At 32.0% G+C, this 21,981-nt stretch overlaps 2 protein-coding genes and 1 pseudogene across 4 annotated transcripts; 2 read left to right on the top strand and 1 right to left on the bottom strand.

The window, feature by feature from the left end:
* Positions 1 to 246: 246 nt before the first annotated feature.
* On the top strand, positions 247 to 4,582 carry LOC129875899 (uncharacterized). Of its 3 annotated transcripts, none has more exons than XM_055951133.1 (2): positions 247 to 547; positions 2,957 to 4,582. In XM_055951133.1, exon 2 carries the CDS (start codon positions 3,049 to 3,051, stop codon positions 4,393 to 4,395), a length of 1,347 nt encoding a protein of 448 aa, XP_055807108.1. In that variant the 5' UTR covers positions 247 to 547; positions 2,957 to 3,048; the 3' UTR covers positions 4,396 to 4,582. The 3 variants fall into 3 exon arrangements, with proteins under 3 accessions (XP_055807108.1, XP_055807109.1, XP_055807110.1); XM_055951134.1 differs by having other exon boundaries at positions 531 to 661; XM_055951135.1 differs by lacking the exon at positions 247 to 547 and adding an exon at positions 1,085 to 2,218.
* Positions 4,583 to 6,851: 2,269 nt separating this feature from the next.
* Positions 6,852 to 9,545, top strand: LOC129877643 (tropinone reductase 1). The gene is made up of 5 exons (XM_055953165.1): positions 6,852 to 7,062; positions 7,353 to 7,560; positions 7,666 to 7,882; positions 8,588 to 8,700; positions 9,221 to 9,545. The coding sequence occupies exons 1-5, from the start codon at positions 6,989 to 6,991 to the stop codon at positions 9,398 to 9,400; spliced, it is 792 nt and encodes a 263-aa protein (XP_055809140.1). The 5' UTR covers positions 6,852 to 6,988; the 3' UTR covers positions 9,401 to 9,545.
* A 4,693-nt stretch (positions 9,546 to 14,238) lies between these two features.
* LOC129876844 (CENP-B homolog protein 2-like) lies at positions 14,239 to 19,306 on the bottom strand (annotated as a pseudogene).
* Between the last annotated feature and the right edge of the window lie 2,675 nt (positions 19,307 to 21,981).

The raw sequence follows: 21,981 nt of genomic DNA, 5'->3' as shown, positions 1-21,981 counted from the left end.
TTATCATTTAAATTATGAATATAAAATATTATATAATAATAAAAAATAATATAATCTATCTAAAAATTATATAATACTATATAATAGAATACCATACTATATAAGCGAAGATTTTTTCCATACCCAATTTAAACCAACCCTATAGTGTATTCATTTTTTAGTGTAAAATGCAATGGTGAATCGCAATTTTCTCTAATCAAATCAACACACGGTCACCACGTGTCCACACACAGATAACATTGATGACACTTGTAGCAGCTTCTTCTTCCCCTCTCTTTCTTACAGTACATCCCCTTTGATCCCTTTAACCAAAAGAAATTCCTTTTTTTTTTCAAACGAAATTTATCTCTCACATCTACCGACACTTTAAAGTCTATATTCAATTTCCCCGTGTTACGTTCAATACGCGGTTTATAGATCCTATTTTTTTCTATAAATAAATTCTCAAATTTCTGGATTTGTTCTAATATCCAGAACATATCTATTTCTTCATTGTTCATATTGGGCACAGAGGTTCTTGGAGTTTTTTTGCTGTTTACTGAAAAGGGTAAGTTTTATTTTTTGATTATCTCACTTGGGTGTTGTTTAGATTGTGTAAAAGTTGGTTCCTTTATAATCTTTTATTGGGTCTCTTGGAGTTTTTTGCTGTTTACTGAAAAGGGTGAGTTTTATTTTTTGATTATCTCATTTGGGTGTAGTTTATATTGTGTAAAAGTTGGTTCTTTTTTGCTAAGTACATCTTTTATTGGGTTTCTTGGAGTTTTTTTGATGCTTATTGAAAAGTGTAAGTTTTATTTTTTGATGATCTCACTTGGGTGTTGTTTATATTGTGTAAAAGTTGGTTCCTTTTGCTGCGTTTATATCATATTTTGTTGGGTGTCTTGTTTATTCTTCTAATTTGTGATTGATAGTTTTGTTCTATTAAAGAGTTTGAGATTGTTGTATGGAAATATACATTGGGTGGGGGTGGGGGTGGGGGTGGGGGTGGGATTTCAATCAATTTTGAGGATTCATTTTGTTGTTTATGTGATGTTAATTTGGGATTAATAATCTATATTAGAATTCTAATCCCTCCTCACTTCCCCTTTTAAATAAAGAATGAAATCTGTATTGGGTATATTGTTTGTCATGTCAGTATCGCTTTCCTCTTTCTATGCAAGAATTTTAAGTACCATTTTGATTGATTGTGATCATACAGTAAGTCAACTCCCTTATTATCCTATTCTTTGATTGTATCAGTATCTGACTACCTGTTACTTCCTTTGTTTCAGTCTTCATAGTATTTGTTGTGCTATTGTTCTTTTCTCCAGTTCTGTTTTTTCATCATGGCTCTTCATTACTGTATTCCATCCTCTCGCTTTGATATGTTTTACTTGAGCCGAGGGTCTATGGAAACCTCTCTACCTGCACAGGGTAGGGATAAGGTTTGCGTGCACACCACTCTCCCCAGATTTCCTTGTGGGATTATACTGGGTACGATGTCGTTGTTGTTGTTGTTGTGATCATCCATTGAGTTTCTGTATCCTCATGAAGAGTACATGAAAAAGAAAAAAGAAATTAGGAAACAAAAAAGCCTACTTTTTTCTTGTTTCTGCCTTGTGATAAAATTGGGGTAGTTGTGATTGTATTCTATATTGTGTGGATTCATCATAAATTTACTAGTTATGCACTGACTGTCAACCTACCGCAACCCTCTTCCTTTATACGGGCTTGGAATTGGCAATGTTAGCAATCTCACAGGCCGAGTGTGTTCCTGTTGTTGCGGTCCTGTGGATTAGAATAAATGGTAATCTATATTGTCGCTACCTTGTGTGTAATAACAGTTTAAAGTGGAATGAGGTTCCTAAATAATCAGTGACATCTCTGAGTTAGAATCTTACAGTTGCTATTATGGCTTCTCTGCATCTGAATTTGGTGTTAGGGGAAACATGCTATGTAGTGATTTAAATCATAGTCTTTTTATAGCTAATGAAGTTCACTGATTATCTCTAGTATGGTACGGAAAGAGTGAAAAAGTAGATAAACTACAGTTAGGTGCGGCTTGGGGAGAACAAGAAATGCTCAAAATGAATTAGAAGCTGAAAGTCTAAAGTGGCGCGGAATTTATAAATGCAGGAAAAGGATAGAGAAAGTGTTCCACTGAAGTAATATTTTTGGAGTCAGGTTTACAGAAAAAGATGGGGTCTATATCCACCATCATGGTTCTTTTCTTTTATAAGTATGTGTTAGTTTCATCTAGTGGATCACTACTGCCTATTTACTGTAATTTCATTTGGTCGACTTCCCTTCGATATTTGGCGTTGATCTAAATATGATTTGACAAATTTTAATAGTTCAGTTGCCTTCCCATGTGATTGTAACTCATAGGTAGTGTGTCTATACACAAAACTGCCATTGAATTGGGTGAACATCCTTACGAGAGACGATGTTGTGTTTCATTAGGTTTAAACGGGATCTTAAATTGAGTTGGGGGGAATCTGTCTTATGTAGTGAATCAAACCATAGTTTCTTTACAGCCTACAGGTAATAAAGTTCGCTGGTTATATCTTAGTATGATACGAGAAGAACGAAAAAGAAGAAAAATACAGTTTAAGTGGGGTTATGTAGTAGAAATGCTGAAAAATAGTAAGAAGCTGAAAGTATAAAATGGCTTGAAATAAGAATAGAGGATATGTTTCAGCGAGATCTTTTTTCGAGTCAAGTTATGGAGTCCTTATCCTCCACCATGGTTCTTTTCTTCTGTAGATGTGTGGAAGTTAACCATATATGAATTTATTTGGTTATGTCACCCAACTTCCGCCGGTACCTTGTTCACTGCAGCCTGTGAAAACATTGTTCTACATTAATTTTAGGAAAATCTTCCGTGCTGGCGATATTGTCTTTCTACCTAATGTTTTTTTATTTAACATTAAAATAATGACTTATTGTTTTCTTAATTTTGATATCTCCTTCTCAGATATCTCAGAGAAATTGAAGGCACATTGACACGCGGACAATTTTGGATAGGAAGCAGAAACAACTGTTATTACCAGGAAAGAAGAAGAAAAGATGGAAAAGGAAGAACAACATCTCAAAGTCGAGAAAGACAGAGAAAAGTCTGGTGATTTGGAGGAGAAAAAGAAGAAAGACAAAAAGGATAAAGAACAAAATAATGAGAGCGAGGAGTTGGAGGATGAAAAAGAAGATGAAACAAAAAATGTAAAAGAGAAGAAAGACAAGAAGGAAAAAAAAGAGAAGAAGGATAAAGAAAAGAAAGACAAGAGCAAAGAGAAGTCGGAGGAAGAAACCAAGGAAGAGAAGGATGATGAAGATGGGGAGAGGAAGGCTCTCAAGACGGTTAAGAAAGAGAAAAAGGGAAAAGTGAAGAGTGAAGAGGAGTCGGAGGAAGAAAAGGGTGATGAAAAAGTTGAGAAGAAACTCAAGATAGTTAAGATTGAGAAAAAAGAAAAAGAGAAGAAAGACAAGAGCAAAGAGGTGTCAGAGGAAGAAAAAGTGGAGAAGATAGTTAAGATAGATAAAAAGGAAAAAGAGAAGAAAGACAAGAGAAAAGAGGAGTCGGAGAAAGAAACGGATGACGAAAAAGGGGACAAGAAACACAAGAAGGAAAAGAAAGAGAAAAAGAACAAAGAAGAGAAAGAGAAGATCAAAGAGGAGTCGGAAGAAGAAATAGAGGAAGAGAAGGATAACGAAAAAGGAAAGAAGGAGGATAAAGAGAAGAAATACAAGAAAAAAGAGGTGTCGGATAAAGAAAATGAGAGCCAAGAAGATGAAGAAGAGAACGATGAAAAAGGTGTAAGGAAAGATAAAGAGAAGAAACACAATAAGGAAAAGAAAGATAAAAAGGATAAAGGAAAGAAAGATAAGAGCAAACAGTCGGAGAAAGAAGACAAGAAAGAGAAGAAAAAGGATAAAGAGAAGAAAGACAAGAGCAAAGAGGTATCAGACGAAGAGAAGGATGATGAAGGAGGCAAGAAGAAGGATAAAGAAAAGAAAGTCCAGAGCAAAGAGGAGTCACATGAAGAAGACAAGAAAGACAAGGTAAATGCAGCTGAAGTCACCACACGAGAGATAAAAGTTGAGGAACACAAGAAAGTATCCGATGATGAAGCAAAAGAGAAAAGTAAAAGCAAGGAGAAGAAGGGGAAGGAAGGTAAAGATGAGAAACAAAAGGATTCAAAAAAAGATAAAGCTGAGAAGAAGAGAAAACTTGAGGACAAGTATAAAAGCAAAGATTTAGGTAAGTTGAAATCCCAGTTGGATAAGATCAATGCCAAACTGGAAGCACTTCAGCAGAAAAAAGCAGACATCCTGAAGACAATAAAAGAAACAGAGGATAAGAACCTAGCAGTGGTTGAGAGTCCCAAAGATGCAGAACCGAAGGCACACAGCGTGTAGTGGCTCAACAGTGCGGTATATTTTCATAATAGCCTTACCTATACTTATAAATCGGTTATGTATCCTTTTTCTCCCACTGTCATGTAGAAATGTATCATCTTTGTCTCAAATAAGTTAAAACTAGAGATGATATTTGTATTAAGTTTTCATAAATTTTGACATTTTTGCAAATAATCTTTCTTAACAATTTCTCACTTTCTTCTCCTATCTTTGCTCATTCTCTACATTCACTGGGCAAGGTTAAGGCTACGTGCACACCATCCTCTCTAAACTTTACTTGTGCGATTACATCCAGATGTTGTTATTGTTGTCCTCGGATCTTGCTTTATGGTCGTTGGTCCCATTGCAGCTACAAACTAAGCAAGTAAAGTGTTGATGAGTCTGTCTCATTCCCAAGTAAAATTGTATTAAATGGTGGCACGTATGGGGTGGCTTAGTGGTCAATGTAGGTGGTATATAGTAGATTTGAGAATAATGAGGTTTTAAGATCAAATTTCAGTAGGAATAAAAAATACTAGGCGATTTTTTCTTATATATTCTAGCTTTGGTGGACAGGGTTCTGGCAGGAGCTGATGAAAGGTGGTAAGTATTACGTGGAATTAGTCGAGCTCGAATGCCACAGTTATTAAAATGAAATAGTATTAAATGTTAAAATTGGAAATTAGTGAACTATGTTTAAGAAGGTTTGCTCTTCAGCTACCAAAAGAAATGCTTTCTGCAAGTTTTCTAGGTGAAGAAGTTGAAAGAGGAATTGTTGTGGCAGCAGTAATAGTTCACTAAAAGATGGGACTTGGGAGTTCGGTTGCACGAACTTTTTAAAAATATTGCCGTATTCATATTGGATTCTATAAAAAATGCATTACTTATTCGATAATTGGGAGAAACGATAATTGGGAGAAATAAAAGTAGATATAAACAAACGCAGTGAGATCCTAATTTTAACTGCAAACACAAAAATATGGATTTATAGTTTCACTGTACTGTGAAGTCTCAGGAGATTATTTTTGATCCAGCTACCATTCTGCTTATGGAACATTTGGTGCGCTCACAGTAAAAATAATTTTTTATTTTTTTAAATTTCATATCAAATTAAAATAAGCCAAATAAATAAATTAATATATATATTGAAGATGATTTTTTTCCTAACCAAATTATTCCAACGGGCTATTGAAAGATTCATGCCTTTAAGTTACGTGCATAGACAGTTTATTGATTTTTTATCAAGGTAAATTGACTTATAATAATAATAATAATAATAATAATAATAATAATAATAATAAACAACGTGATATAATAACCTAAAAATAAAGTATTAACTTGTCATATACATATATCTAATTAAATTAAATTGATGATATAAAAAAAAATTATACTGTCGATGCATATAATACCTTAAATCCTTTGAAAACCTACAACATTCAAAATAGTTCTTAATCACCACGTATGTTTTCCATTACAAATTGCAACTTAACATTTAACATGGTTCTAAATCACCACTTGTAGTCATTCAATCTAAATTATTAAATTTTTGAAACGTACTTCACCTTCCAAGTTTAATTACGCAATTGAATTGACATCCATGAAGAAAGATTGTATGTCAAAGACGTAGTAAAATTCTTGTGGTATACCATTTAAGTCTTTGATTTATAGCCACCACATATTGTTTTCGTTTTGGTTTTCCCTTCGTTGTCCGGAATCCGTGGAGTCCTGACTAAATTCGGATCGTGCACTATAGAGCCTATTCGAGGTGGCGCTCCCATCAGATTTTTTGTCATACACAGAGTTCAAACCGAGACCTTTGGTTAAGGGCAGAACATTCCTATTACTGCATCATAGAACTAGGCTCTCTTCACAACCCCTAAAGGCGTTAGGAAGAGATTTAATCAACCGGCATAATAACTTCAATCGATAGAAAAATTTATTAAGACCTAAAACAAAGAATACCATCTCCTAGGGAGTCTTTTTATTTTACATATCTAGAGTTTCGAATTCTTCTTACGCTTTTCCATCACGATTTTTTTGAAGTGAATGAATTATAAAGAAATAAGGAAATGAGACGACTCTTTCTTGAACTATATCATAAACAGATCTTCCCCAATGCCACCACATATTGTGACTTAAATTGAACAAATACATTGAATCTTATATAACATGCAAGCTAAATTTAAAAATTGCCAGTATATGAATTTTTGTGAATTATAAAATACAAATTCTCAATACCATTAAAGGTTATTAACATGTTTTTCCTATGTTTATGCTAGAGTTTAGGAAAGTACGCAAGTTATTAATTCACCTAATACAAATCGAAACAGGTTGAACGGATCATGATTTTGTGTACTGATTTTCCTCCATACATATATTCATTAAATTGATGTAAAGATATAAATCAATGTGAACATCCACGAACACTATGAAACCATTTTCTCTTCCTATATATATTTGACAAAGTGACTCCAAACCTTACCTAACTTTTAAGCTTTTTCCTATTCAATACGCAATCAAAAGATTTTTTCCAAAAAAAGAATTTCCCTTGCTTTCTTTTGCTCTGCTTGTGCGTGGTGACAAAATTAAAAATAAAATAAAACAACCAAAAATGGCAGGATTGAGAGAAAAATGGAGTCTCAAAGGCACCACTGCCCTTGTCACTGGTGGCTCCAAAGGCATAGGGTGAGTTTTAATTTTTTTCCCCTTAAATCTTTCGGAATTAGCTATGAAATTTATCAGTAATCCCTAGCTATTTCGTTGTTAAAAAACTCGTAGTTAGTCGAATTTTCTTATAATTTATTGGCTATTCATAGCTAAATTGGGATTAGCATGAAAATTTCATTGTTTAGCTATGCAATTTTGTCTGTCACTAATTTGTGATATGTAGGCCAATTGACCAATTCACATTAAAATATTATATTTTTTAAGTATTACATAGTTGTCTCTGTCATTTGATTTATAATTATTTTTAGGTATGCTATAGTGGAAGAATTGGCAAATTTTGGAGCAAGAGTATATACATGTTCCCGTAATGAAAAAGAACTTCAAGAATGCCTTGAAATTTGGAGAAAAAATGGACTTAAAGTTGAAGGTTCTGTTTGTGACTTATTATCACACACTGAACGTGAAAAGCTTATGAAGAATGTTACAAATGTATTTGATGGAAAGCTTAATATTCTGGTAAGACTAATTATTTTCGCCGTTTTTTAAAGTAATCTGATAATATAAAAGTTATTAATACACGTATGTATATATGATGTGTAACTTTTGTTTATGATTAATTAGGTGAATAATGCAGGGGTGGCGATACATAAGGATGCTAAAGATTTCACAAAAGAAGATTATGACATAATTATGGGAACTAATTTTGAAGCTGCTTATCATTTATCTCAAATTGCTTATCCTTTATTGAAGGCTTCTCAAAATGGAAATATTATTTTTGTTTCTTCTATTGCTGGATTTTCAGCATTGCCCTCTCTTTCTCTTTATTCTGCTTCCAAAGGTAACACTTTTGTAATTTACGGCGAATTCAGAATTTAAAATTGATACTTTATGTTAAGTTGATTGAATCGATGAGTCAAGCGTTATTCTTTTTATATGATTTTAGTTAATCTTAACCTCTTATTTAGTTTTTGGTTTTAAATTATGTTCAACATTGTCACATCAAAAGTTTTGCCCACACAAATTCATTCATTCGTCTTTTTTGTTTTTTTATTGTACTTCGAGTATTCCTGTTATGATTATTGTTTAGAATGATTGTTAAGTTGTCTATAGTATCTTGCCATGACTTTTTCATTTTTGTTATTTTTTTTCTTTACTGCTTTGAACTATTTTTCCTTGAGATGAGGATCTGTCGTAACTCGTAAACAACCTCTCTACTTTCAGTGGTGTAGCCACATATAAGCCAGGTTGACCAATTGGACAACCTTCATCAAATAATTATACTATATATATATATAGAAAATTGTATGAAATATATAGGTCAAAAATTATTTTTCACAGATACATATTAAATCTTGGACATCCTTGATGAAATTTCTGACTTCGTCACTGTCTACTTCAAAGGTAAGAGTAAGGGTTACTTACACTTTAACCTTCCTCCATAAACCCCATTTTGTGGAATTACACTGGATATCTTGTTGAATTTGTCGTCTTTTTTTTGGTGACAACCAATTTATTTTTTTAACTTATAGTATTAATTATATAGGTGCTATAAATCAAATGACAAAGAACTTGGCATGTGAATGGGCCAAAGACAACATTCGGGTCAATTCAGTTGCTCCAGCAGTCATTTTAACCCCAGTCGTTGAAACTGCAATGGTATAGTAGTAATTTTCTTTATTATATTTTAGTTTTTATACAGAAGTTCACTGATATTAACAAAATAGAAGGTGTTAAACATGTTGCTAAGAGCGCCACCGTTGCGATTTGAATTTAGTCGAAGTTTCATGGATTTCAAATACCAGATAAAAAATTTTAAAAAAAAAACACAAAATAGAAGGAGGAATTTGGTCACTTTTTGAATGTAAGGTATATTTATAATCTGTACAATCATAAAATGTCTTTTTCTATCCCAATTTAGAAACTCTCACCCTTTTTACTTTTGACTCGAATTCACAATCTTATAATTAGAGGTGGAGAGTGTTTAATGTCCGAGCAATCCTTTCTTGTCCAATCATAAAATATCATTAGATCAAATTAAAATAAAAATATATAGTTAATAAAAATTGATATAGTCAACTCCAACTTAAGTATGATCGGAACTTATAAGTTATTATCAAATAAAAGATTTATGTGTCCATGTCTTTTGTTTTTAAAATTGTGTTGTTGTTTTTTCCAGAAAAATCCTCAACAAAAAGAAGAAATAAACAGTTTTATTTTCAAGACTCCTATGGGCCGAGCCGGAAAGCCCGAAGAAGTCTCTGCAGTAATAGCTTTTCTTTGCTTCCCTGCTGCTTCTTATATTACGGGCCAAATCATATGGGCCGATGGTGGATTCACAGCTAATGGTGCATTTTAATGGGAAAAGTTATTAGGAAAAATACTTTTTAATAAATAATTACTGATTTTAGCGATGTTTTTTATTTATTATCATTTATAGTAATATATAGTAATATTATGATATATCTGTCATGTATTAAAAGTGAATTATGCATGCAATATATATGTATTATAAGTGTTTTAAAATATATTATACTTGTTTAGTAAGAAATTGATACAATGTATTATAAGTGTATTAAAGTATGTGATAAATAAAGTATCCATGAATAAAACTTGTATTATATAAGTTTTATAAATTATTCTCGCTAATATGTATTAAAATTGTATTATAAGTGTTCAGTAAAAAAAATATTATTGATATAAATAGTAATATTTTTTTAATATAGTATATTTATGTAAATTTCCCCATTTTAATTGATTAATTACTTGAGTGAATACTTTTTAATAAATTATTATTATTTTTCAGTATATTTTTTAATTATTAATATTTATAGTGATATATAAAAATACTATGTATTTTATTAAATTGCAATTCTCTCTCTCTCTCTTTCTTTTCTCTCTCTTGCGCTCTTTCTCCCTTTCTTTCTCTCTACACTCTCTCTTTATGAGGCCTCTTTAGATCTCTCGATACCATGAATACAATTTGATTTCTATCAAAGGCCGAAGAATTAAGATTTACATTGTCATCTGTAAAGAAGTTAGTGCTATTTAATTTTATAGCCCAAAGAACTTGCTTAGTTTATTGGAGAAGTCAGGCAATTTTTCATTTGTTGCTTTGACGCCGACAACGATTCTATTATAATCATCTTGTATTAAAATCTTGAACAATACATTTATAATACATATTGCAGCTTCTCCTTTTCTCAGTGTATTGTATTTGTATTATAAATGTATCATAAGTGATGAAGTCTGTAATATGTATTATAAATGTATTGTTCATGATTTTAATATAATTCTAATTCAATTATGAAACAAATCTAATACAATTTTAATACAATTCTGAAAACTCCGTCTTCTTCGAGCCTTGATCAAATATTTCTCCTAAAATCAATTCTAAACATAACCAATTCCCCTTAAAATTGAGATATAAACTTCAAACGATTATTTTCAATTATTTGTAAGAACAACCAATCCAAACTATTCACAAATTCGTAAAATCCAAATAATGAATTCAAAGCTTGAAGCTTTTTAATGGCCATGAATAATGGTGAATCCTTGCTCCTGTATTAGAAATTTGGAATCCCTGCTTGAACACGTGATTTTATATCAATTTGCGGTTTTTCTATTCTTTTTCTCGTCGTGTTTTGGATGAAAATCGTGAAATATGGGTGAAAAATGATTTGAAGATAGTTCTTTGGATGATGAAGAAGAAGAATCATGAGACTGACACCTTGTTTAGATGGTTGTTACTCGTTGTATTATTTGTTTAAATGCAGTGTTTGTTTTGATTATTGCTTAAATTCTATTGTATCGTATCGTTGAAATTCATCGTTAGGTAACAACGAAAAGACTCATTTTATGTAACGATCGATTTGGTGTGATCGCGTCATTACCTTAATATTTTTTTCTCATTTTGTCTTTATTTTTTATTTAATAATTATATTTAATCTTTTACCCTACCTTTTCATAGAATCTCTATCCCATACTCTACTTTTCTTGTAAGTTTATCATTCAAATCATGAATGTGTGACATTATATAACGACAAAGAATGATACAATCTATCCAAATACTGTATTCATTAAAATAATACAATACGCTACAATATAACACAATACAATATAATACGATACATTATGAAACAATACGTAACAACCATCCAAACAAAGTGTCGAGAGAAAATAGCAGAGAAAGAGGCGACAAATAGAGATGGAGATGGCCTTTTTGGAATCAATTTGCAATTTTTAATTTCAAAAAATTGCTATGTTTAATTTTTTAAAATTATTGTCATAGAAAGTAAATATTTTCTTATTATAGTATACCTAGGTGATTTACCCTTTGTCATTTGTATCTTCGGCCAGTTATTGGCCCATTATGCTTTGAACCATTTCCACATCCACGGACTTGTGTTCTTAAGCTACACACTTTCATTTTCATGTGTTTGTTATTTTGGGAAGTGGGGGTTTGGAGGTAGCGAGAGTGGGATGGTTAAGGGTTGGGAGTCCGAGGTGTTGGGTTGGTGGGTCGGGGGCACAATTGAATGTAGATATCATAATCGCAAGGTGCATGACATTAGGCCGAAGAGGGGGGGGGTATGAGATAATTAACTTAAAATGTCAGATATTCAACTTGTTTTCTCTACTTTCCTTAGAGAGGTTATTTTTTCAAAATATTTTGATCGATCAAACATGAAAAAAATGAAAAATATTTCTTCCATTACCAAGTATATTCATAGTGCCCATTGAACACTGTTCGCTTCAACCTTTGAAAAATAGTATTGTTATGAAGATTTAAATTTCAAGATATTATTAAAACTTCATGATAGTGATTATTTTTCAACTAGAGAAAACTAAAAATAGTTACATATAAATCATATCCAATATAAGGTTGCCAAAATTCGTATGGATTATGGACAAGTTCTTCAATTACTGAGCTTCTTTGAGTGGTGAAAGACGATTCGAGTGAGTAACAGTAAGGGTCTATTTGGAAAATCATCTGATAATTGGAGTTGGTGTAATTACTAGGGTAGTAATTAATGACTTGTTTGTTTGCCACAATATAATTACAGTGTAATTACAATTATATTATTTGGTTGCACAAGTCTAATTACAATGTTATATTAAATTTTAAAAATAAACTTGAAATTTATATTAGACAAATGAAGACCTTTATAAATGATATTAAATTAAATATTTAATATATAAATTATCTTTTGAAAATATATTAGTTAATAAACATACGTTCTTACTAATATTATAAAAAATTAATTGATTTATATATTTTAAAATTAGTATATTTTAATTAATTAATAATAAAAACTAAAAATACAAGATTTTTTTGAACATTATGAAATACATGTTTGACAAAAAATATTAATATTATAAATATAATGTCATAAAATTATTAAAACATTTGACAAAAAGATGATCTATCAAGATGATCTATTAAGTCTAACTAAAAAATAAATGGCTTGCAACGTGAAATATCAAGTCAATACTACTAAAATACATGAAATTGAAAATATAACATAACTTCTAAATTCAAAATAAAATTTTAAACACAATACTATTCTTATGTCAAATTTCAATATAATGTACATAAATATAATTTAAAAGAAAAGGAAAACATAAATTTACAGCTTTATTCAATAATGACTTCTTTTTAATTTAAAAATTTGAATACTGACAAAATTATGTTAATGAAAATAATAAACATAGAATAAAAAAAAGTAATAAGAAAAATTGCATGGAATCACATGAAGTAAAGGTGGAGAATGAGAAGGAAATGAAATTTAAATAATAAAAAATATATTTTTAGAAAATATTAAAATAAATAATAATAAGAAGAAGAAGTTAAAAAAAATTAATAAAAAAATAAATTAAAACGAAAAAAGGTAAAAATAAAAATAAAATGAAGAAATTTATAAGTAATCAGCTTGTAATTACACCAATTTACAACCCCCCCACCCCGCCCTCCCCCGGGAATTGTAGAGTGTTATTACCCCCTGCCAATTACACTCAATTACCTGCTGACCAAGTAATTACATGGTCAACCAAACATGCCAAACAATGTAATTACATCCAATTATACCAAATTCAATTACCAAGGTGACTTTCCAAATAGGCCCTAAGTATTCTTTTTATTCTTAATCAGAAGTTTGAGTCTAATTTATAGGATGCAAAGAGTATTACAAAAAAATAACAATTTATTGTATAATACAATATCATATATAATCTGCCACATATGATTAAATTAAACTAATTAATGATATAATTCTTTATATGAGAAATTATGTGAAATGGCAAACATTTAAACATTATTATGTACTTAACCTATAGTTATGATTAATTATTAAACTAGGCTACAGTTTAATCAATTTTGTTATATCCTAATTGTATAAATCTAGAAGTTGTATAATTCAATATCTAATTGAATGAATCCAGAATTTTTATTTACTTACCCTAGTTATTTATATACTATTTGTTGATGCATTTGATTTGTATAGGTTATAAAAAATTCATAATTGTATAAATTCAAATTTTGTATATAATTATCCTATTTGTATACGATTTGTTGATATATTTGATTTGTATAAGTTCTAAAAAACTCTTAAATGTATAAATATATAATTTGTATATACTTACCATGTTTGCATATTAGCAAGCGAAATATACAAATGGAGTTCTGAAAAAATTCCTAAATGTATAAATACATAATTTGTATATACTTATCATGTTTGTATATTGGCAAATGAAATATACAAACGGAAATACCCATAGCAAACAAAAATATAGCTATGAAGCGTAATATATGAAGCGTAATTACAAACTACAGTAAAACCTCGATAAAGTAATAATCTCGCTAAATGAATATTTTTCTCCGATTTCGACTTGGGCCAATTATATTAAAGTAATATTCTCGCTAAATGCATTAGATAATAATTATAAATAAAGTATTAAAGGCCCAGAAAAAATATAAAGTAATAATTAATAGAATGCATATATATATATATATATATATAATCAGTCAATAATACTAGACCAATAACTATTTTTTTTAAAATATGATTCTATAGTTGATTATTTTTTCTTCTCAACAAATCCAAAATTAATCTCATCCTTAACTTTTTGAAAAGCGAACACAATTTCCAGAATATTTTATTCGTGTTGTACCAAATAGTTTGACAATGTAGTCATTGCTTAAAATACCTCATTTGATGATACATGTGGGACAATGCTACTATCATCTTGTTCAGGATCATTCTCATCATCATTATTTATTATAGATTGAATAATCTCTTCCTCTGTAGGTGATTTCATAACTGTATCATTCTCGTTAGGGTAGTTCAAAAGATGTTCAACATCCATCACATTTCTGTAGGATAAATTAGATATGACATCATTTAATTCATGGATACCTTCATCTAATTCACCGACTTCTCGGATAACTTCATCTAATTCACCAACTTGTGGTTCGGAAACATTTTTTTCTTTCGATCGGATCTTGCAATGTCGAAAATAATTTGCAATTGTTATTTCTTTCACATTAAAATTCCAAGGCAAGTTAGCAAAATTAATAGCATTCAAAATATTAATTTTTTCAGTATTTGGTGCTTCAACCTCAATGCCTTGTATGATACGGAAATAAAGACGACGATAATGAGTTTTGAATGCTCGAATAATCCCAACATCACATGGTTGAATCTTAGACGTTGTGTTAGGGGGTAAGAAAAATAACTCTCCATTTCTTAGGCCTTCAACTATCTTTGGATGAGCTGGGCAATTGTCTACTATTAACAAAACATTCCTGCCATTCATTCTCTTATCAAACCAGCCAACATATTTTTGAAAAAACAATCCAGTCATCCAAGCTTTCTTGTTGGATCTATACATGCAATTAAGATTTTTCATGTTCACATTTTTAAAGCATCTAGGATTTGCAAATTTATCAATAATCCACAATGGTATTTTGTCAGATCCATCACCATTGCAACAGAGAGCAAAAGTAATTCTCTCTTTGTCTTTTTTGCGACCTTCAAGCTGCTTGGTAGCAAGTGAATGATTAGCTTGCAATCGGTAAAATAATCCAGTTTCATCCATATTATAAATATCCTTCAATTCAAACTGATCTAATTTTGACCGTATGCTAGGCAATTCGTTTTCAATGTTCTCCATGATAACTAAACCACTTTCAGCAAAACGTATGTAGGACTTGATTCCGTGTCTTGACTTGAAACGTTCTAACCTGTCACGACCCAATTCCTTAGGTCATGATGGCACCTACTATAACCCTCTAGTAGGTAAGCCAATCCGTCAACCCGGAACTTCAAGTAATGGATTTGAGGGCAGAAACTATATAAGAGTATTGAATTATAAAAGTAAACAAAATGAATAAGCGGGAGTAAACCAAAACATATTTTAAACAACTAATGATCCTTCCCAGAACCTCGAAGTCACAAATACAGAGTTGCTACAAAATAAAATATGAGTACAAGTCCTGAAAGTGGACCGAAAATATATATAACAACTGGCTAGTCTCAGAAGGCAAAAGACGGGCCATCCATGCTGAAAGAGACAGGAATGATCCAAAAACGCCAAGTACTCACCCTAGTCTCCGAAGTTGGCTGCAACAGGCTCGATTTATTCACGTCGATAGCTGGTGCTCGATCCTGCATCACAAAAGTAGATGCAGAGTGTAGTATGAATACTAAGACAACAGGTACCCATTAAGCATCATAGGCCGACTGAGCAGAGAAGGTAAAAAAAATATGAAATAGGAGAATAGCCTAAATAAGAGTCAACATAAGCATCAAAAGGGGAAAGGGTACTATCTATGAGAACTACAACTAACTATACCTAACTGGGTCCCCATAAGTCCAGCCAGGACACTAGTGCGCAAGTTAAATAAAAACCCGGACGAACCCCCATAAGCCCACCGAGTACACAGAATAGCTAAAACTACCAAGGCTAAGAACCAGTTAGGAGCCGAAGTACTATATCATTTCCAAACCCTGAATCTCCAAGGGTCAATCGATCTAGTGGTGACTTAGGAGTCAAGACCGGGACTGGGACCCAAATGCTCACCTGAATATTCAAAGTGGCCAAGGCTGGGACTAGGTACCCGGATGCTTGCCATAATACATAAGTGCGGTCGAGGCCGGGACTGGGTACCCGAATGCTCGCCGTATTACATCGATGCGATCGAGGCCTGGACTGGTACCAGGATGCTCGCTGTAACACATCAATATGATCGAGGCCAGGACTGGATACCTGGATGCTCGTCATACTAGCAAGTCGACGAAGGCCGGGACTGGGTACCCGGATGCTCCCCGATAATTCAGAATGGAGTCAGGGACTGGGTACCCGGATGCTCACAGATATTTTATCCTATGGTGCCGAATATTCTCCTTTCCAACTAAACAATAATAGTACTGAGAATCTCCATCCCAATTAGTCAACCAATATACCGCCAAAACTGAAACCGAAGCCAAAGTCAACGATCACAAAATCTAGTATCGCCGACGCATCACGAAAGTCATGATTATACCGAGTTATGGATAATGGTATTTTTAAGAGCAAGAGTAACGCCTAGCTAAGGCCAAACTACCAGGCACTAGCCCGCTACACCATTCTACAAGGATCTAAGTCTATCGGGCGACGCTGGGACATCTAAAGCAAGTTTACATCCTATACTAAGGCCAACATACCCCACCGTATCAACAACATGCTCATTCAACTCTCCTTGTAATACTAACAAATAACGACAAGATACACATACTTCTAAATATCCAAAAACCCGATAATAAGCCTAAAGCATGATTTCTAACACCTAAGATATTCAATCAAACTACCCAACCCAAATTCCAACTATTTCAACATGCTTTCACACATTTCAGCTCAATCTAAAGAAAGGTAAAATCGTAGCCTACCTGTAGGTTAAACACGCGAGCTTCAATTCACTGTGCTGGAGCTTTTTCCTTTCGAATGGCCTCGAAACACTGCCAAGCTATCAAAATAGAGCCACAACGTCGATATGGTCGTTTAGACACTAATTTCATAATTTTTAGAGATGGACCAATTTTGGGGTCAAAAACGGGAATTGTGGGACCCACATACGAAATTCTAGATTTGACACTCAAAACAGGTTCTAAATGTCACCCCAAGATCATAAATCAGATTTATTACACAATTCGGGGTGGGAAATTACGTAAGACGATCAAACAATCAATTTCCACATTTTCAAACTAAGAAAATAATATAAGGCAGCCTCTTTACACATCGATTTCTCAAAAACAAAAATTTATCAATCAAAACAAATTATACCATGACGTTCCTTATGAAACCCCCCATAATTTAGCCTTAAGAATCACTCAAAATGGAGTTATATTGACCAAGATACACTCTTTCAAAATTTCACAAAATTTCATTCTGAAAATGACTAAATCAGTAACATAAAATGCATTTTTACCTCGAATGAAGCTTTTCCTCGTGTTTCTGAGATTACCACGAGATTCCTCACGAAATGCTCTTGAATTTAGACCCTTAAATCACCAAAATCGGGTTTATATAGGTCAAGAAACAATTACTCAAAGTTCTTCAAAAATTCAATCCGAAAATGTACCGAGCTGCAATTAAAATCGCGATTTTTACCTGAATCGAATGCTCCAAATCAGTTTTCAATCTCCCTAATGCGTTCTCCACGAAAAATCTCACAATTGTTCCTTTGAATCACCCAATTTGGAGCCGTAATGCTCAAGTTATGAGATTTTAAAGTTGAGTGAAAAACCCCAAAATGATTTTTTTTGCTGCATCAGCTTTTTGCTGCAATATATGATTTTGGAAAATTCCAAAATCTCCAACGGTGTGCTTAGAATTCGTTCGGATTCCGATAAAAATAAACCAAATATGCTACCCCACTAAATTCGATATTCTGGACTCAATGGCGTATTCAGAATTTCCATACGAGATTATTTTAATAAAAAGTGGATCTCACACCCAAGAGCCATTTTAAGCCTCATTGCACAATGGGTCTCGATATTAGTCCGGAAGCCTCGAAAAGCGAATGAAGGGTCGTTCTAGACCAAAATCAACATTCCAGAACTAACCGCGCTATCATAATTTTCATTGAAGCGCGTTTTCCAAGAATGTTGACCAAAGTCAACCATAGGCTAAGTTTCAAAGTCAAAAGCGTCAAATGTCCCCAAACTCGTATCGATTGCCTCGATAGTCATTCTAATAGTGCTACTAGCATAATTTGGTCATTCCGGAGCTGATGGAATCATTAGAATTTGAATTCGAGATCTCGTTGACCCAAAATTCGAAAAGTCGCAACTAAATCAACTTAGGCCTTCAAAATACCAAAACGAAGTCGAGACCTCTAAAAATTCAACCAACACTTTTTCTAGACCAAAATCCATCTCTCGAATCCAACGGAGTCGTCAAAATTTCATTTCGAGCATCAGAACTCCAAAAGTTGACCAAAGTCAAACCTTGGCTTAAAGTTCCTCAAATTCTCAACTCAAGGCCTCAAATCTTTGTTACAACTCCAAAACTGATTCCGTAAAGTCTTCTAAGCCTATTTTGACATTTTGGAGCGACTGAAATCGACGGAATTCCATTCTGAGACCCGTAGCTCCAATTGACGCCAAATACCACTTTTTAATACTTAAAGCTTACGAAAACTCAAAATTTACCAGTTTTTAATACTTAAAGCTTATGAAAACTCAAAATTTCCAAGGACTTAACTTTTAATGGGATTTTCTAAAAATCAACACCCGATAACAATTAAAAATGACTCGGAGCATCTAAAGGGAGGGGTAAAATGATCATTTTACAAAAATTCCAAAAAAATGACCTTTAGGGTCATTACATAACCAATCAGAATAGAAGCTGAATTCTGAATTAGTTTTACCATACATTTTCAGGAAAAGATCTTTTGCTTTTCCTTGGATAATTTTTCCTGACATGTTCACTTTCTCTTGCATTTGAAGAAATCACTCGTACAAAACTTTCTCTAAATCAAGGTATTTTGCCGGTTTATGCCTCTTGGCATCGCTGTTTTTTCATCTCATTTGACAAATACTCTGCCAACCTTTTGAGAGTGTGATATTGTTGATTGACTAATAGTTAAATCAAATTTTTATTTCACCCATGCTTGTAAATCTTTTTGGCTAATAGTTGTATTCTCTCTGTTATGCTCACATATTGCGTTTCTTATTTTATTTGTTAAAGATGATTTTTGTACGTCTTTCAAATAATAAGAAGACATTATACTTGGATTATGATTTTTAAACATCTACCTTTTTTCTTTTATAGTTGAAATAAAATCTCTTCATATTCTATATACATGAATACAATTAGAAACATTAAACTTCACCAAATTCGCTTAGCTTTCCTAGATTTAAATAATAAATATGCAAAGACTACATTTTTTAGTTTTCTAGATTTAAACTTTTGAAATTCTTAATTCAATTTTTTTTTCTTTCTTATGACACATACTGCAAAATACTCTCTAAAATAAGAAAATATTTATTTATCGATCAATAAATATTTTATGCATTTATCGATAAGCTAATAATCTCGATAAATGAATATTTTTTTCGGTCTCAAGCATATGCATTTATAAAAGTTTACTATATAGCTAAAAAGCATAATTAAGATATTTATACTAACTATTTGTGAAATTTCCGTTTTTAAAACCATCAATACATATAGACTATAGTACCTTGAATCCTTCCAACACCTGCCACATTTACTATAGTTAAAGACCACCATGTATGTTTTTACAATTTGCAACTTAATTATAGCCATTCAATCTAAACTATTGAATTATTGAAAGGAAATTAAAGCTCATGGTCAGCAAAAAGAAGTGGTAAAGTGGATATGAAAAAATCCTTGGCAAAAAGAAGAGGTTGCTCATTTCTTAATTTGAGCTCTCGCGTTCAAATTTTGGATATGAAAAAAATCCTTGGTAGGAACCCCTTCCCCCCAAAAGAGGCCCTATGCTGCGCAAATCCAAATTAATTGAGCTCCAATGTAAATATCAAATTACCGGATGAAAAAAAAAAACTTATGGTCCCGTTATGACATATTTTATCACAATGAATATTTTGCGGTTGAAGAAAATTTTGATTTTCATTTTTATTGTAATCCTATTTTATAGCCACCACATATTGTTATTTAAGTTCAATACGCACATTGCATATAAAAAAGGGCAGATCATTAATGTTACTTGTAGTGAAAGTGCTTCAAATATGAGCTAATTTGTATGAGTGGTAGAAGTGCAAATTAATTTTTCCTTTTGATGAAATTTACTTGCAGTTGTTTTAAAAGCAATGGCCTGGAATGACATTGCTTTGCTTTTGGTGCAATTCATATTTCATCTACTTGTGCTTTGCCTCATGCTTTAAGCATATACAACTCTTACTTTTTTTCTAAAGTTTTTTTACTTTTAGTAGGGTTAGATTATTAGTTTCACTTCCTTGTCCTATAACTTCAATTCAAGTGAAAATAGGAAAAAGTACAAGCACACATAAAACACATGGTCAAAGAGTGCAGCCTAGTGGTTAATTAGGTGTGAAAGAATTACTAAGTGGTCTTAGTTTCAAATTTTAACTGAGAAAGAGCATATAAGGTTATTTTGTCACCTCTAATATATCTATAAGTTTTGGCAAACAGAATTACCTTATATATACCAACTCTACTTTTTTTTTCGATTTAACGCATTGCGGGATCCATTTGGGGGTGGCTCTTCCAATAACATTTTTTCCATACCCAAGACCTCTGATTAAAATTGAAACAGTCCCACCAATGCACCACAACCATGTTGGTATACCATCTCTACTGGTATAAGGTAGAATCTACCTTGAGAAATAGTTGAGCTAGGTACGTTCAAGCTGGTTTGGGTCCACTAGATCTCTTAAAAAGAATATATACACATTGAAATAATTTCTCTGATTCATATATCCTTTGACATACAAATCCATTATAAACCAAATACAATTGAAAATATGAAAAAAGACACTAATTTCATTAATTAGGTGTGAGTTACTTTAGACTGTCTTACTAGCACCTATGAATATTTAACTATTTTGTAATACTTTTGATTTTTTTCTTAATTCAAATGGTTAATGTTATTGCACAGTTGATTGTGAAAGCCCTTCAATTATTATTTGAGAGTTCGCCCTTTAGAAATAGGCTAAAAAAGTTATTGATTCAATCTGAGGAAGGACTTTTTTTTTTATTTCGCTTTCGCTACGATTAAGTGACTAGCATCTAGATCTCTGCTAATATACAAATTATGATAACTAGTATAGTATAAAAGGACGGCCTGGTGAACTGAACTCCTATAAACGTTAAGGAAAGGAACGGATCACATTGTTTATTATACACACGCAATTTTACTCTGCTTTTTTGCAAAAAGACTATTTTCATAACTCGAATCCATGCATAATTTCATGGTCACATAACAACAACTTTACACCGAGACTACCTTCATATAGTATAGTGTAGTAACAATTTTAAAAAAGGTGCATGAACTGCTATTAATTAAAAAAAATTAAAATTAATTTAAACTTATGAATACATGTATAGTTTTGGTCTTCTGGAGTTCTATTAAGAAAACCCTACAATGTAAAACTTCCTTTCCCTGCATTTGACCTAAAAAAATTAAATATCTTCACGAATATATATTCATGTAATACACATCAAACAAGTAAACAACTTTAATAAAAATTCTATGGTACACAAATTAGTGTTCTAAATTCTAATCAAACGTACGATTTACAATAATAATAACGTATTCAATATAATCTCACAAATAGAATCTTAAGAAAGTGATGTGTACACAATCTTATCCTTGTCTTACGAAGGTAGAGATCATTAATCAATGATATAACTTTAAAAACATAAAATTTTAACTAGATTTCTGCAAAGCCAAGTACT

The sequence above is a fragment of the Solanum dulcamara genome, chromosome 12 (genome assembly GCF_947179165.1).
Source record: "Solanum dulcamara chromosome 12, daSolDulc1.2, whole genome shotgun sequence".
Lineage (NCBI taxonomy): Eukaryota > Viridiplantae > Streptophyta > Magnoliopsida > Solanales > Solanaceae > Solanum > Solanum dulcamara.
Note: the sequence above shows the minus strand (reverse complement) of the source record. Positions and strands in the feature narration are given on the sequence as shown.

Excerpts from the sequence above, each read along its gene's own strand:
- LOC129877643 (XM_055953165.1), top strand. The coding sequence starts at position 6,989 with ATGGCAGGATTGAGAGAAAAATGGAGTCTCAAAGGCACCACTGCCCTT. Across the intron at positions 7,561-7,665 it reads ATGGAAAGCTTAATATTCTG|GTGAATAATGCAGGGGTGGC; the intron begins GTAAGACTAATT and ends ATGATTAATTAG. Across the intron at positions 8,701-9,220 it reads CAGTCGTTGAAACTGCAATG|AAAAATCCTCAACAAAAAGA; the intron begins GTATAGTAGTAA and ends TGTTTTTTCCAG.
- LOC129875899 (XM_055951133.1), top strand. The coding sequence starts at position 3,049 with ATGGAAAAGGAAGAACAACATCTCAAAGTCGAGAAAGACAGAGAAAAG.